Raw genomic sequence first — 17,961 nt, forward strand, 5'->3', positions numbered from 1 at the left:
TAACGCGAAAAGTACGCGAAGCGGAGCGCTGTTACAGATATATATCTTTTTTTGAACGTTAATTTCTCAAAATCCACTGGAGCACATATATTGAGACCTAGCAAAGGCACATCGGGCTACCAGTCCCTAATATTTTGCCAAGTTTCGTGCAAATCCATTCAGCCGTTCGATTATTATTATTATTTATTTTTTTTGCCCCGCGGGGCCCTTTTAAAACCTCCACATCAAACCTAGGGGGTCAGCGAGGATCTACTATGCCCCCTTATGGTCATTTGCCCCTTCGCTTTGGCCTCCTCTTGTCTCTCGATCCTACCGAGAGACAAGATGGCGGCCGCTACGGACTGTTTGGAATGTTCACAGACGCCGGAGAACCAATCAGCTTCGCTTCACAAAGCTCCGTACCGCGAAAAGTCCGCGAACCGGAGTGCTGCCAGGTCCGCTGTTACAGATATATATCTTTTTTTGAACGTTAATTTCTCAAAATACACTGAAGCACATATATTGAGACCTAGCAAAGGCACATCGGGCTACCAGTCCCTACAATTTTGCCAAGTTTTGTGGAAATCCATTCAGCCGTTCGGGCTAAAAGTGAGGCCAACCGCCCTATGGAAAACTCAATGTTAAAAACACGTTTTGGGACCCCCCTTTTTTCTCGGCCCCCCCTTGACGAACCCCCCCAAATTTCCAGGGGCTGCTCAGAAACAAAATGTTCCATTTTCCAGAAAATTTCAGCCAATTCCGTCCACAAACGCCAAAGTTATTAGACATAGAATTTTCAAAAATCCCATAGAGAAAAAACCTAACTATATATACCTACTGGCGACCGCCAGTAGGTAATATATATATATAGAGAGAGAGAGAGAGAGAGAGAGAGAGAGAGAGAGAGAGAGAGAGAGAGAGAGAAGAGAGAGAGAGAGAGACAGATTTAGATATGACTACAGAACCTCATTGTGTATCATTGAAACTAAATGATATGCCTCATCGTTCCTCCCCCAAGCTTCTCACTCTGGTTGCGCCAGTGGCTAATTAGGTATATAGAGTAATAATGAAACATACATTGTAGTATTTTCCATCCTTGAAGCAGCCACAATTCTCCATGGAAACACATCCTTTGCCATCGAAGACGTATCCATCATCACATTCACAGCCCTCCATGCAAGATGTTGGGCACGGAGCTGGATTTGTGATTCCGGCGCAAGATGTGGAGCAGATGTCTGCACATACAGAATAATGGCTGTTTGGTGGACAGCTGAGGGCTGGAGGAAGAAATAAGAAAAACCTATGATTCATGGGTATCTGGCAAGGAGAGAAAACAGAGGATTGACATGGAGGTAAAAGAAATCATTATTTTAAATAGGAAGATCAATAATTTTTCTGCCAATTACTGATGTCCAGAGGAACTCACTCCTCATCTCAAGTAATACATTACTGCAGATAACTAGGAGTAAAACTTAACCCTGAACTTTCTTTCTAACCAGAAATTCCTTCAGTCACAGGCATCTGTATTTTAATGCTGAGCGGACTCAGAAAGTTTGCTACTATCCTGCAAGTCAGTAGCGCATGTTCTCATTACCTCATGGATTGACTTTGCAAACAGCTTCTACCTTGGCCTACTAAATTATCCTATCATCCGCCTATAGACAATACAGAACGCAGCTGGCCTAATGGAGCTTACATGCACATGACAGCTCACTTCAAGCAACTGCACTGGCTCCCAGAGGCAAACAACCGATTGTTTTCACAGGGCTTTCTCTGGGCTAGGCCCGAAGTATATCACAGCTAGATTTAAATAATACATCACCAAAGATGCTTGAGATCCTCCCCTTAAGCCTCCTCCAAATCTCCAGTTTCAAGAAGGTTAGAAGGGGTGGCATGTCTTTCAGCTATCTGGCAGCAAAAGCATGGAATGCGCTCCCAGCCCCTCCCTGTTCCATTAATACAGAGTCTGTTTAGGAAGCAACTCAAAACATGCCTCTTCACCAACAATTAAGAGTCAGCAATATGGCTAAAAGTTTTGGGTTTTGCCTGGACACACTTACTGGGTGGCTGTTTTATAAATTCCAGTCATTCATTCATACTCAAGCCAATGGGGTGTAGAGTTTTGGAGGGACTGGGTGATTTCAAACATCGAGTGCCATTTCACTCTGTGTACCATGGCAAACTGGCCAGCCTATGTGAAAATCAAGTACTCTACCCCTAGCAGAAAGATTGTAGTAGAAAATGCCACACCCCAGCTAGTATAAAATAGTTTTTGTGGGGCCCGGTTCAAAATTCTGAAGCAAGGCCCTGCATAGAAGGAAGACCTGTTTAAAGTTTTGATGCACATGTCCCTTAGGGAAAGAGAATGCCCGGCAGATCGAGCATCGGGAGCCTATAAGTGACATCAGCTGTTATAGCCTCTTCTCATTATTGAACAGTGCTGCTATACTATAAAATCAATAAATAAATTAAGCACACCTGAGTACCGGGCCATCAAAGAGCGTGGGGGTTGGGGAATAATGACATCCTCCTGGCGTCATGGCGAAGGGATGGAGACAAAGAAATTAGATGGTAAATGAGATAAAGAGCAAGAACTGAAGTGCTCTAGAGGAAACCCTCTGATTTTGCAGGAGGTGCTAAATCTGGAGGATTATACAATGGTGAGAGGGTTGTGCTAGCTCCAATTTAGATTTAGTGCAGGGACCCTGAAATATTCCCTCTGCTCCCTGCGAGGTTACTAGCGCAGCCTGAGTTCACCAGTTTGCCTGTGTAACAATGTATCTAAGCAGAATATGATTCGTTTTACATTCTTTTGTGGGTACTACCAATTATTTTTGAGAATGGTTTTAGTAGCTTTTTTAAGGCTCAGGAATTATAGTAAATGCCAACAGAACACACTTTTAGGGTATGCAAGATTTAACCGACAATGAAACCTGCTGTTGCGTAAATTTGTTTCTTAAGGCGGCCATACGTTTAACCCCTTCTATGCTGATGACGGCCCCCGGCCGACATGCAACACGGTGGGCGTGTGCTGATGACGGCTGGGGGCCGTCATGTACCCGCCCACTTCGAAAAACGCTGACAGGCGCAGAACCGCGGCCGCGCCCAAGGGGTTAAGAAGCACTATGCACTTTGATTAACGTCTTACTACTTTTTCAGACTATTTATCCATGTATGTCACGTTTTTACTCAAGTTCTATGTGATACAAGTTGGCTGCAGTTAATTTTCACTTTTTACTTCTTTGTATGCATTTTAAATTGTTTTTATGTCGGGTCTCCCTGCCGAAAAAAGATGCTGTGATTTGATTCGATTTTAGTTATCAACTGTTGCTATGTCATAGCAGTGGATTATGAGATTCAGAAACTGAAATAAACAATGGAAACCTAGATATGGGAGACAGGGCAAAAAGGAGCATTGAAATACATCCAGTTTGACAGTTTAGTATGATGGCACTATAAAAGACTATGTAGGTCGCCAATTACCGGTCGGTAACGGCCGATTTTGGCTGTTACCCACCGGTATTTGGGAATGGACATGTAGGCTGCATTTATTTACAGAATCGGTATATTTACCGATTCGGTAAATGTAACGATTCTGTAAAATACCGAATCGGTAAATATACCGAATCGGTAAATACAGATGTAGGTGGCACTGGAAACAGTGCCACAGGCCATTACCGATTCGTTATTTACCATGTAATACTATTACATGGTAAATAACGAATTCCAGTGTACATGCACATCTGTGCATGTACACCTGTGCCATGTGGAACATGGCACACAAGCCAGTAACAGGGGTGCAACAGGGTGTCAAAGTGACACCCTGTCCCCCTTGTAAAATCGGTAATTCGGTAATTACCGAATCGGTATTTGCTATTGAATCCTATGGGCTTCAAGGCCCATAGGAATCAATGGCAAATACCGATTCGGTAATTACCGAATCGGTAATTACTGAATGTTACCGATTCGGTATTTTTACTGAATTTTTTACCTACATAGCAATTACCGAATAGTAAATACCGAATCAGTAAAATTCGGTATTTACCATTCGGTAATTTGCTATTACCTACATCTAGGCCCAAGTTAATTAACCGGACACGAGCAAGAAGTTAAACACAAATAAATATTGATGACGTAAGAGTAACTTCTTGACAATTTAGAGTCAGCAAAGAAAATATTGATACCCAGATGAAAGAAATTATATTTAAGTTTGAAAAAGGGAGGGGAAAATGCTGTCTAGATCGGAAGGTATGGTGTTTACGTATACTTACGGCAGAAGGAAGCACTTCTCCAGGGCTGGATAGTGATGCCAGCAGCCTGGCATGCAGCCACATAACTTTGGATGCTGTGACACAGGATGTTCAGATCGCCATTGCCCGCACATAGGTCAAAGAGGCAGTTGTTGTAGTATAAATCCGTGATGATGATGCCGTAGCAGGCGCTTAGAGGACCGCCGGCTTGCTTTAAGAAACCACAGTAGTTGACCTGCTTGAAGACATTCATCTGTGAATCCGGACAGACAGGGCAGGCATTGCCATTTCCGCCACAGCCTTCATTGCAGCTGACACCTGTAATATTGACTCGCCATCCGGTGCCAAACTTGGTGGCATCTGAAGCCAGAGTCTTGTCGGGCAGCATGAACTCATCTTTCGTGTCCCCGTTATAATTACCGCACAAGCCTTCGAGTTGGCCTTTGTAGTTGCCAGGGACAGTGACCACAACGTGGTAAACCAGGTCATAGCTGACCACTAGGGCGAAGTCGGTTTGCACAATGATTCGGATCCCTTGCTGATAGACTCTAATTTGTCCTTCCTTCAAGGTCAGTGGGATATTATTGTTGATTCCGTTCACCTATCAAAAAGTAAAATGTGACGTTATTAGCTCTTGTATTATTACACTTGAGATTGCTTGTCATCTCACCTGTTAGTCGGCAGTACATGAGAAGCACGCCCACTGTAAACATTTTGCAGAAACTGTTATATCTAAGTTATTTACAAGTACCACAGGACGTTTTTCTTTATCTTTTTTTTCCTTGTTAGATTTAGTGCAATTAACAGACTAAAGACACAGATTCTGAACTCTGGGTCACATTATCAAGAATTCACACAGCACAGACACCTTCCTGGCTGCACTGCACGAAAGGGCAGACATATGACAGATTTAACATTATACAGGCCATTCTTGTCCTTTCCATGAACTGGCTCACTTTTGACTGCCAACTGCCAATGCACGCACCCTTTCAACATGGTGCAAGGAGAACTGCGTTGTAAGCAGTTGGGGCAGGAAGGGACAATTTCCTGCACAAAAACAATCCTCTGAGGCATTTTCTTCTTTGGTTGCTGCAGAATGAGGAGGAATAAAGATACTTCTCTGTGTTACACCTCACCTGGAGAGGCATAGCAGTTGATGCATTCCCAGGCCCACCAGTAATGGTAAATCTGGGAATGCACCAAAATCAGTGGGTTGATGGGTGGGAACACCCACACTCCACCCATGGAACGCCTCCTTGGGGCAGAGTAATTCAATGCAGCAATTTGCGCTGAGTTGCATTATTCTAGATTCATCAAGCCACGCAGAGCCTTGTGTGGCTAGCTGAATCTAACTTAATAGTAGCATTTCCCTTGAGCCCCAAGTGTGGCACAAGCGCAACACGACTGCATGATCAATATGTCCCTCTATGTCGAGAGAGTAACACTATGAAATTAGGGTCTGCAAGGTAATTTGATTTTAAGGTTCAGTGATACCCCAGTGTACAAGGCCATTAAAAAGTGTGTTCAAGAGATGCTGTTTCGTGTTTATTTCTATAGCAGTGTTTAAGCAAGAAATTATCAGCAGTGGAATGACTGAAATGGTAAACACAAGCACTCGCACATATGCATGTTTCGTAGCTCTAGAAATCAGGGGCCAGATTGACTTTTCTTTCACACAATGCTGCAAGGCAACTTGCTATGCTGTGTTTTGTGAAAGATGGAGAACAGAAATTCATCAGTTATATTATGATATAGTGCAATACCGCTTTTTCTCAGTGCTGGTACGCTGTCCACTTTGTAGTGCAAACGCACCCTGGGCCAAGAATGCCTGTGTTAAGGACAGGATTGTTTTTTTGCAGGAAAGGACGCTATCCTGTACAAAATCAATCCGTAGTCAGGGGTGGCCTTAGGCATGTGCAAGCTGTGCACCTGCACAGGGCCACCAAACCCCAGGGGCCATCACACCAATATATATCCTTAATATAATAATCCTCTGAGGATGGATACATATTTGCGTGGTGGCCCCTGGCAGGGATTTGGCGGCCTCCAGCTCTGATCCCACCCGCGCCTCTTCACTCGCTTCCCTCCCCCCTCCCCCGCCCGGACCCCCTCTTCCGGGGCCCCCTACCTACGCTCCCTGCCCAGGGCCGCCATGAGCCTAGAGCCGCCCCTGCCGTAGTAGGCATATTCCTCTTTCTATGAGTGCTGCCGAATACAGCACACATAGAAAGAGGAAGTAATGAGGAGAAAATGAAGATGTTTCAGGTAGGTGCACCGTTTGGATGTCAACCCAGTTTTACAAATCTTTGGGGTTCTAACAAAATACAGGTGTTGGTGCATAGGACACACTCCCATGCTCTAATCATGTAACACCTACCTGACACAAAGTAATGTGCAGCATTGTGTTACTATGTGCTTACTAAACCATTCAGAATCACGCAAATGGACTGTACAAAGCTTCGATAATACCAAAATAGATTTTACACTGGGTCTGTGCCACAAAAGTGTGAAACACAAATTGCAAAACCTGAGCCCAAATATCACGGCAAGAAATTTGAAAGTAGGTGATATAAGAAGCTCATGAACGTTATGATTCAATTGACTGCTGGTGGCTTTCTAGAAGCTGAGTAAAGTCGCAGGGACTTCCATCTCAGGTCTCTGGGTTGCAACTGACAGAAACCTTGCGCAAGTGTGACCAGTTTCCTATTTGTTTCCAATAAAACTGTGACTGCCTTTTGACCATAATTACAGTATAATCCTTATCTACACTGTAGCGAGCAAGAAAAGCTTCAACAAATCTAGGAAGGAAAACTAGTCAAGGGCAACATTGCTGATTTTAGAATCAGTACACCAGGGTGCTAGACCAGGTTTCCCCAATTTTCACAATATGTGATACGGGGGTAATTTACATCATGTCTCTCTGGTACTTTTAGCATATCTGCAAGCCAGTGGCAGTGCTTGGAAGCAGGCCTAGTATAAATGTGATGTACCCTGTGCAATGTGTGGTCTCCGACTAGCAGGACATATTTAGTCCGTGCAGCATGCTACAACTACATTTCATCATCGTTCTTCATACTGTCCTATATTGGCCTAAAACATTTTGTACGATCAGTGCCTTCAGTTCAATTCTAAGCAATGCTAAACCAAATCTGAATTTAGGAGACACTTCTTACCATCTTGAGAGAGGGGAGCAACTTCAGACTAGAAGGGGCAGATTCACTAGGTTTTGGCAGTACGCAGCACAGCAACCAAAGATATGGCTTATTTTTTCCTTCAAATGGAGGAAGGACCTTCGCACTCCAGGTTGTTCTGTGTCCTCAAAGGTAGAAATAAAAGTTGGTGCTAATTGGTTGTCGCCCTGAGTTTGGGGAATGGAGTGAAGAAGTATTATTTGCGCAGCTCCCAGCAGGGGAGAGTGTCCCCAATTGCACTCTTTATTTTTTTTTCCAATAAACTTTAAACCATTTGTAAATATTTTCCAAGGGTTAATTTTTAATCATCTTCTTTCATTTAGGGCACATACTTTCATCAGTGATTTTCACTATATTCCTTGATTTTTTGCCCAATGCATTTCGGGCCTAGCCCTTCATCAGGGAATTCATCTGCGCAAATCATTCTTATTTTTTCCTTCCCCAGCGCTGGAGCACTTTAGACTGACATGTGCCAACGCATACACTCTTGCATCTGAGTGTATGGATGTGTGCGTTTTTCGAAGAATAGGTTTTGAAATTGAAATGAAATTAAAATATTTATAAAGCGCACATATACCAAGCGGTTTCTTGGCGCTAGGGATGCAGCCATAGGACAGTGGGAGGAACAAACTAGTAGTGTGGGAAGGCTTGGGAAAAGCGGAAAGTTTTCAAAGCTTTCCGAAACTCCAAATAGTGGGGGGAGGACCTGATGAGAGGAGGGAGGGAATTCCAGAAAGTCGGTGCTAGCGTTGAAAATGTAACGCCTCCTGACCTCTTCTTCTTGAAACGAGGGACAACCAAGAGGGATTGTGAAGAGGAGCGCAACTCTCTACTAGGAAGGTAGGCCTTGATCTCAGAAGAAATAAAGCTGGGGGCTGTCCCCGCCCTGGCCTTGAAGGTGATACAGCCCATCTTAAACAGGGCATGTTCCCGGATAGGCAACCAATGCAGAGCTTTGAGCAGCAGGGTGACATGATGAGACTTGGACAAGTTGTAAGCAAGTCGGGCTGCCTGGTTCTGCACCGGTTGAAGTCTCAGAAGATAGTATGCGGGGACACCGGTATACAGGACATTGCCGTAGTCTAAACGGGAGATCACCATTGCAGACAGAATACGTTTGAGTGCACAAAAGGAGAAAAAACGTGACACCTTTCGAATAGTGCGGAGAGTGAGGAAACACGAGGAAACAACTGAACTAATCTGAGAGTGCAAGGTGAGGTGAGCATTAAGTTTTATCCCTAAAGTTTTGACCGAAAAAGAGGGGGTGGGGGAGAACCCAGGGAAGGAGGCCAAAACAAAGAATTCCAGGGACTGGAGGAGCCACCCATCAACACCAACTCGGTTTTGTCGGGGTTAAGTTTCAGATGATTGAAGCTCATCCAGTCCCTGATAAAAAACATACCAGAATGAAAATTGTGAGTGGATTCTGGAGAGGAGGATAAATTAAAGACAAGCTGGAGGTCATCAGCGTAGTTGTAGATAGTAACTTCCATCTACTGAAGTGCCAAAATAAGAGGGGAAATGTACAAATTAAACAGCAGAGGGGACAAGGAAGATCCTTGCGGGACTCCGCAGTGAACCTTTTGAGAGGGTGCAGAAAAATTAGCCAGGTGGACGGCCTGAGTGCGGTCCCTCAGAAAGGATGCCAGCCAAACCAAGGCGGTCCCCCTGATGCCAGCCGCCTCGACACGGGAAAGGAGGATGGAATGGTCCACCGTGTCGAAGGCGGCTTACAGATCAAGGAGAACCAGAGCTTGGGGCTGGTTGGTGTCCATGCCCTCTCTGAGGTTATCCATCACAGAGAGGACCACGGACTCCGTGGAATGCGCCGGGCGAAAACCAGCCTGGTGGGAGGCTAGACAGTCATTCTCCTCCACAAAGACGCTAAGTGTTCTGGTAATATGACGTTCCAGTATTTTGCCTAGGAAAGAGAGAAGAGAGATGGGACGATAGTTTGCAAGTGAGGATGGATCTGCACCGTTTTTTTTTAAAATGGGAATGATAATAGCAGATTTGTGAGACTGAGGGACAATGCCATGGGCGAGGGAGTTATTGAGGAAATTGAGCGGAGGGGAGGGACAGGCCAGATAGATTTGTTTTGTATTGGAAGGAGACCCTCAATTTACGGCAACCATTCTTTTTACCTTTCCCACCTTGTATGTGCACTGTACAGTGCAGCACATATATAAATTTGGAAAAATGTGAAGACTTACAAAATCGCTCCAATGTTACGCTTGGCTCAAGGAGGCATAATTCTTTTGCCACTAAACCCTGTTTTGAATTGTTAGTAGATATGGGTTTGTGTCTAATTATATGGGTGGTTGCAGGGAACACCCATGTTCTACCGACAGTAAACCAACTTTACACGAAGTAGCGCAAAGTACTGCATACTTTATGGCAATTTTCCTATGCAAATCATGATTTATGTTGGAAAGTAATTCCCAACTCAACATTTTGTGCCATGTTTGGGTCTTTGTTTTAGTGCAAAGCTACCACAAAGTGGAAGTACCTCCAGGCCCACATGGCTACCTTGCTACAGAGAATTCAGTCACTCACTCTAGGTAACAGTATCAGAACAACTATATTAATTTGTTCTTCCGCAGTTGCTTTCTATGGTCACTGATTACATCCCTATCATTGAAGGGTTGTATTTATTTTTACTGTTTTTACTTCTGTGTATAATTTGTCTGCTATCATGAAAACTCACACTCTACATCCATAAAAAAAAAGTTGCAGTAATGATAGAATTCCACGAAAATCTCTTTAAATTCTTAAAAGGAAAATCTGTTAAAATCCAACAATCCATAGAAGAGTAACATACCAAAACTCTCTAGCTGCTTCACACTTCTGAATGAACAATAAATCTGCTAATAACTCCAGAACTGAAGGCTTCAAAATATTTAACATTAGCATCCTCTATTAAATAATGTCTGATCAGTCGTGCCCGACAACATTGATCTGTTCAACTCACCAGTCAAACATAGTTGAGTTCCAACTGAAAACCTACAGCTTATTCTATAGACCCATGGACCAAGTTTGTCATTTACAATGTGCACTGCTTAGTAAGATATTGGAGGCAAACTTAATACAACAATTCTGCAAGTTTATAGAAGCATACTACATCCTTGAGTGGGGATCTGATTTTCCAGGGACACTAGGACACAAAAACCACATTGGAATGCATCAGAGGAAACTTCCTATTATTGATCAGCTCTAATTCGCCTCTAGTATATCTTGGTATTGTACAGCATTGTTAATCCCATCATAATTCAAAGACAGGGAATGTGGACCAGGATTACTTTCTCTGCCTTCCTCTGAGTCAAACATTGTTAGATATATTGATCCCTGAGCTCTGTCTTTACTCTATATTTACATGCAGGCACTTAGAGGAGTCATTTTCCACTTCCAGTTGCATTTTCAAATGTACATTGATTACAGCTAAATTTACATCTGAAGTAAAAATAAGCAGAATTTTCGTTCTAAGATTGATAATTGCCAGATGTTATACTGCCTAAAGAAACATTTGCACTAAAAAGGTTCTAAAACTAAAGTCATGAACACAGGAAATCATGCCATTGGTAAACTCCTGTTCGAATGGCCACAAGACACGCGCTAATCCTCCACTCCTGAGAAGAGTGTACACAGTCTGTTTGTGTGTGACATGATTACAAGCTATAGTATTGGTTGAACTAGTTGATCTAGCAGATCCAGTTGATGAGACCGAGAAGGATGCTCTTGGTATTCAACTAAACAATACAGTCAAAACTACCTAAGGCTTGTACTCTCAGCGCTAGACTATGGTAATGGAGTGTACAATGATATTCCAAAAAAAGAATTAGGCAAACTCCAGGGAATGCAAAACTGAGACCTAAATCTCCGTTCAAGTCTAAGGAAAATCTAAGGAAAACCAGTTCAGTCACTACAAATAATTACATGCAAAGTACTGTGCACCTCTGAACATTGACCTCTTCCTGCACACCACAATGTTAGGGAACCAGCCTAGTTGATACTTCCGAACTCACAATGGAAAACCACAAGGTAAAGCAAAACAGTGAGAAAGTTCATGGTCAGTGCCGTCTTAACAAATGAGTACGCTGGGCAGTTGTCCAGGAGCCTCACGAGCGTAGGGGCCCCATGGAGAAAATAATTTAACACTCATTTTCCGTTAAACATTTTTATTTCTGTGAGTGGTTGTGCAGGCAGGGCTCTGCTTTGCCAAAGAGGGTCTATAATGATATTAAGACAGTCCTGTTCTTGGCACTGCTCCATGAAGCATTTCAGATTCTCTCCTGTGAGCCTGGCACAATGCAATATCCATTAAAACACTGCAGGCAGAACTTTTTGAACAAAACATGCAATCCACAAGCAGAATCTTTCTGAACCACTCACTTTCTCATTTGGGAGACATACCTTCCTCTTCTCCTAGCAAAAAATGTCATCCCAAGCTCTTTCCAGCCCCATCTCAATTATTAATCCTTAATGTCTGTTCCATATAGACCCTGCTGTTCTAGCCTACCCTACATGTGGTGTCAGGTGATTTTGTCAACATTTGGGTGCATTGTGAGCAAAACAAATAAATGAATACATAATATAAAGGTAAAACACCAGTAGTTTTTCAGGTCAGTATAAAAGATCAATAATTAAGTGCAAGTGTCAATAGCCTGTGGAGGTCAAACTTGTGGAGGGGCGGGGCAGTTGTATGTTTCAACCCCATGGATATTGGAATATGAGGTACACCAAATTGCTTATATGTAGCGCTGCATGCTGAACTTACTAAGGTTTTAAGGACGGTAAATGTGTTAATATTACCCAGTTTATTGGTACTTAGTTTATCCAACTTGACCTAATGCAGAACTTGCAGATCACAGTAAACGTCAGCAACAGGGTTAAATGATATGAATGACTGACTGAGTTAGGGTTAGTTTAGAACTTTGCAACAACTAACACATTGTCAGATCATGACCTTGGCTTACCCTGACAACTCCTTTCTTGTTCTGCAGGAGCATAATGTTGTATCCATAGACGTCAACCATTACCATCTTAGTCACCGACACTTTCCCATTTCCATACTTTTCATTCTCCACACTGATGGTGAAGGCGACCAGCGCATTTATAAGGGAGATGGTTCTTGACAGTGTGTATGTGCAGGTACCTTGAAAATCAAAGGGCAGCCCATCGAAAGTGCGACAATGAGGATCACCTGCTGCCCAGCACTGGGCCGAACCAATGGGCTGACACTTCAGGATGCCGTTGATTATCTTACACTCCTCATTGGCTTTGCAAGAAAATGCTTTGCAAACTATGAGTCCGCCTCCCATACAGGTGCACTGATTGGAACACAGGCCATTGGGGTAGAAGACCTCTCCAGGCTTGTAGTAGATGCCGTTGTATTCACACCCACACTGGGAGATGGGAACACACTGGCTACCGCTGAGTACAAAACCTTCGTCACATACACAGCCTTCCTTGCAATTTGCATTGCATTCCACTGAGCGAGTTAAGGTGTAGCAGGTGGTGGGGCAGCCACTGGGACATGTTTCATAGTGACTATTAGCTCCACAGGATGGGCCTGAAATTAAGAGAGAGTAAAAATTCAATTAGCAAAGATTTGCTCATGAAACAGAGTCCACTTTCTTTATGATATTTCTCCATGGTTGTGTCTGTAGTGTGACGTATAAGAGAGTGGATAGTTCACACATGGCTTAACAAATTCAGCTTTTTCCAAACATTTTGGAAAAAATGGTTACGTTTTGGTGATCCAGAACCCAACAAACAATACATGTTATGTGCTAATTGTGTTACATAGAAAAGAATAGTTTGCTATCCCTGCTCCATTGATGGAAACCCATATGGAGCCCCAGTGCTTCTGTTAGGCAATGTTCTGTTGCAATCTCATTAAACACAGAGTCCCCCATTGATTTTCTTTGCTTCGATCTCTCATGTCCTTAACACACATATTTTCTTGTACATCCCCCTGCATTTTCAGAATCTATATGAAGATCTTACAGATACATCACATATCTAAGCATCACATAATATACCATTCTCTTGAAGATGATAAAAACATTCAGTTAAGGTCCTCAGTTTTTAATCTAGTTTCAATGATATGGAACCCTATATGAACCAAAACTGGTTCAAGCTTAATAACAGTAAACCTAAGGCAATGCTGCTGGAAGTACGCACAGACTTGATAGACAGCTGCCCCTCTCCCCAGTCTCTGTATACAGAAAAGGGTGCACAATACATTAATTTATTGTTATATCCTCTATCTAGAGGTGGATAAACTAGGACTGATTATAAACGTAGCATACCATGGACTAATTGCACACAAATGTATAGAAAGTCCTGAGGAAACTCTCCCCCATCCTTTCATTCTCCACTATGGGAACAGTGGTATCCACCATGATCCTAGCCCGCCTTGATTATGACAATTCACTTTATATTGGACTGCCGGACTCCTTACTGAGCAGATTACAAATTGTAATAAACGATGCCGCCAGACTCATCTTCAAACTCATGAGGCACACGCGAGCATCACCCCTCCTTCAACGCCTTCACTGGCTACCGCTCAAACAAAGAGCTAAATTTAAAGGCCTCTGCATAGCTCACAAAGCTATTTGCGGTCAAGCCCCTGTATATATTAAACAACGCCTTCAGAAATATACACCCACTCGCTCTTTCAGATCCTCTATGGACTGCCTCTTAAAAAACCCTCATTTCAACTATGTTACCAAAGGAGGACAAGCCTTCTCTAGCTCCATACCCACTCTTTGGAACAAATTGCCGAGACACCTCTGTAAGGAACGTCGCCTTCTACCCTTCAGGAAACAATTAAAAACCATTCTGTTCACAGAGGCTTGGACACAATCGCCCTGCTAATTTCCTGGAATCACTGCCTCAGCGCTTAGAGACCTTCTGGTATTAAGCGCTTAACAAATACAAATTAACATAACATAACTCTTACCGCAATCAGACGGGCCCTTCACTGGCTGCAGATGGAAGCAAAGATTCAGGTTAAGTTCCAGTGTGAGCTGCCCAAATCCAATCATGTTTTTTGACTACTAACAAAAAGACCTCCTGATATATTCTTTATTCTTCCAAATAGAATCTTTCAATGTTCTACCTTTGGTGGTAGGTGGTAGCAGTTCCTAATTCGTGTTGTGAAAACAAAGAGTGCTGGTGCCTAAGGGTCTGCTCAGAAGCTAGCGGCTTGTGCAATTAAACTCAAGAGGACCGAATAGCATGGCTGGTAGTCTACAATCCACTTCCAGACACTCCCTGCTTCTTTATCTCACTCCTTTAGATTTCTACTATCTCCTGTGACAGGTTAGCTGTCTTTTGCTTCCTCGGTCTTCCCCATTTGTTTATTTTCCCTCTCCTGCACTTGGTAAATATGTGATATGGTGAAATAGGTGCAGGTGCCCACTACTGTCAACCACTGGATCAAATTAAGCACTAGGTGGTAGGTGATTTGACCTCCACAGAACCTTGACTCTGGAAATTTTGTCTAAAAATATTGTTCCCGTAATCACCACTATCCTTCAGGCAACCTTAAACATGGACCAGTGATTACAGACATTTTCATGAGGCCCTTTGGCTTTCGGACATCACATTTTGTGATGCTCAAGTAGTACAAACCTTGAAATCTAATCTATGAGGCCATGCAAAGCTACTGTGCTTGGTTTTGAATGGCCTAATAGATATGGAGTAAGGCAATGCAGCACAAATCGCTGTGTTGCCTTACTCTGCGCTCGGGTGGCATTCCATGTGCATTGCCGCGGGTGTTCCCATGCAACATCCTTGGATTTTGATGCTTTCCCAGATTTACAATACCTTGAAAACCTGTAGAAGGGCCAAAATCTTATGCCTTCCAAGGTGAGGAGTATAGAGTAGAAATAACGTGATTTCTCCTCGATTATTCCACTTACCATATGTGCGACATTCAGCAGCACTCATAGAAAGAGGAAAACGCCTCCTAAGAAGGATTGTTTCTGTGTAGGAAGGTGACCTTTCATGCACAAAACTAATCCTGCTGACAATACAGGCACCTTTTGCACTGTGGTGCAAGGGCAGGACCGGACTGGTCGTAGCGGGCACCAGGCAATCCCCCGGTGCCCAGCACTGGTGGGGGCCGATTTCGTTACAGGGCCTTTTTTGCAGCATAGTTGCAATATCTGGCCTGTAACAAAATCGTCCGTCAACCGACCCTGGCAAAGAGCTCAGCAGCGCCCGTCGCTGCTGACCCTGAGGGGGTGGGAGGGGCAGCCGAGCACTTTGCCAGGGCCGGTTTTGGTTCCTAGTCCAGCCCTGTGGAAGGGTGCCTACATTGACGCTAGGCTGCTGAAACTGCACCAGCGCTGGGGGGAAGGACAGGAATGCACTATATTAGAGAAATACAGTGCATTCCTGCTCTTTCACTTTGACATGCTGTCATACATCAAAATCCCATAAATGAGGCACCAGGTGTTCTAAAGTAATGATCATTACTCAGTTTAACTACACCTGAAGACCCTGGCTACAGCATCTTCTTTTACTGAATATACCAGTGGCACAAAATGTCTTCAGTGTAACACTTTGGATAACCCAAATTACTCTCTATATTCTAATGTAGATAGACCTTGTTTGCTCTGTGCAAGAAGCACAGGATTTTAGAGTGAGATAGGTTGGAAACGAATAATTGTTGTATGTTAGAATAATATTAATGCACCTATTCTTTAAGTGGAATGTGGAGAATGTTAACATTAGCAATAGCTATGTGTAAGAACAATTTCAAGATTAGAGTAATGACTTTATGACATTACTTTGTCTACCAGTAAATGTTTTATGTGCAAATTGTACTATATTCTGTGTGTTTTACACTACTTGAAATATATTCATATCTTAAATAGAGAACAAGAGTGACAGCAGGTTACATTAACTTCGAACTGCACAGCAAAATATTATTAGATGGGCTTCTCCAGAACAAGAGAAATCATCAAAAGTGAGAGGTCAACTATGCCTCTTTTACAAGAGGTAGTTTGTGTGGTGTATCCACTCTCGCTGCTCCAATGCTTATCAAAATCTAAGCCGTTTTGTTAATTCCACCCTTCCCACCTACTTCACAGTGTTGCTGTAATTATGCACTCTCCAGAACAGGAAGTTGTGATTACTGCCATTCCCTAAGGAGCTGGATATCAAGACAACACTCTAAGATGACTCAGCATATATTTCAGTAATGTGGACGGTAAGTGATACACTTAAAATCTGTGAATCCTCCATCAAAATCATGAATGATGGTCAAAGAGTGATTTGGAGTATTCTGTGGTGCAATTTTTTTTGTGGAAATGTGTATTTATGTGCATTCTCACCCAGTACATTAACATCATTTTACTCTAACCCAGTGTCTACCTTCGAAAGGTTATCCAAACTACCTTTCTTTAAATTGTGAATATACTCACTGCAGAAAGTGGCAGAACGCCAATCGTATACTTTAATCCCAGCATCCTGGCAAGCAGCAGCATAGCTAGCGATGACCTGGCATATGATGTCCTGGCGCCCTTTGTAGAAGCAAGCGTCGTACACACAGTCTTTGAAAGCGCCCTCTGGGTCAATGACAGCATGGCACTCCCGGAATGGGCCATTAGGATCCACCAGGACAAAGCAGTCTTTTTTCTTCTCTCTCTGCTCTTTCTCCATCGATGGCAGATCAGGACAGTCAGCCTTGTCAGCTTCTGAGCAGCCAGGGACATCCCTGACCCTCCAGCTCTTCCCAAAGACTGTTGCATCTGTTGTTAAGATGTTGTCCTTCGTGGTCAGCTCCTTGCTTTTGTCTCCCTCGAAGTCACCACAGAGACCGCACACGGCACCCGCGTACGTGCTTGGGATTTTGACTGAAACGTAGGACTGCCAGTCGTAGGTGACGAGTAGACCGAAGCTGGTTTGCACGTAGCAATGATATCCTTGCTTATAAATTGAGAGCTTCCCATTATCAGCACTGTAGGGCAGGTTGATTAACAAACCATTCAGCTGGAAAAAGAACACAGAATAGATACATTACTATTAGCATCTATTCCAAGTACAGTAGCAGTTACATACTCAGGCAGGTCAGGGTGTATTTGTCCAGTCAGGGAGGGCTAACACTCTCCTGCCCAGGGCCGAACGGGCAACAGCAACCAGCCCTGGCAGATGTCGGCCCGACTGCACCGCTTCCGCTTTTGTTACAGGGGGCCGATATTTCAGCAATGCTGCAAAACTGCCCCCTCTCACAAAACAGGCCTCCACGGACACAAACCTCCCCACTTCCAGGGAACTGCTGGGTGCTCCTACGGCCAGTCCGGCCCTGCTCCTGCCCTCTACCTCCACATAAAGGCATTATGGGATAGCCAACCATACGGAACAGAACCCATTCTTCCCTTTCCATTCCAGAGTTTCTTTGCACCTTAAGGGGGATTCTCACTAGTAACTCTTGCCATGGGTGCACCTGCATCTGTCTACCACATTGCTGCCCCTAGAACTGCCTTTTCCACCTGCATCTGTCTTATTGTACCAAAGTTTAAAGAAGT

General features: G+C 43.6%; 1 protein-coding gene across 1 annotated transcript in view; it reads right to left on the reverse strand.

The window, feature by feature from the left end:
- LOC144769650 (IgGFc-binding protein-like) overlaps positions 1 to 17,961 on the reverse strand; it is a 573,708-nt gene that overhangs the window by 326,577 nt on the left and 229,170 nt on the right. The window contains exons 5-8 of the mRNA XM_078653825.1: positions 16,858 to 17,425; positions 12,394 to 12,989; positions 4,251 to 4,830; positions 1,057 to 1,256 (exon numbers count right to left, since the gene is read on the reverse strand). Coding sequence (XP_078509951.1) covers positions 1,057 to 1,256; positions 4,251 to 4,830; positions 12,394 to 12,989; positions 16,858 to 17,425 — 1,944 coding nt within the window. The remainder of the gene's footprint in view (positions 1 to 1,056; positions 1,257 to 4,250; positions 4,831 to 12,393; positions 12,990 to 16,857; positions 17,426 to 17,961) is intronic.

Source organism: Lissotriton helveticus, chromosome 7 (assembly GCF_964261635.1).
Source record: "Lissotriton helveticus chromosome 7, aLisHel1.1, whole genome shotgun sequence".
Classification (NCBI taxonomy): Eukaryota; Metazoa; Chordata; class Amphibia; order Caudata; family Salamandridae; genus Lissotriton; species Lissotriton helveticus.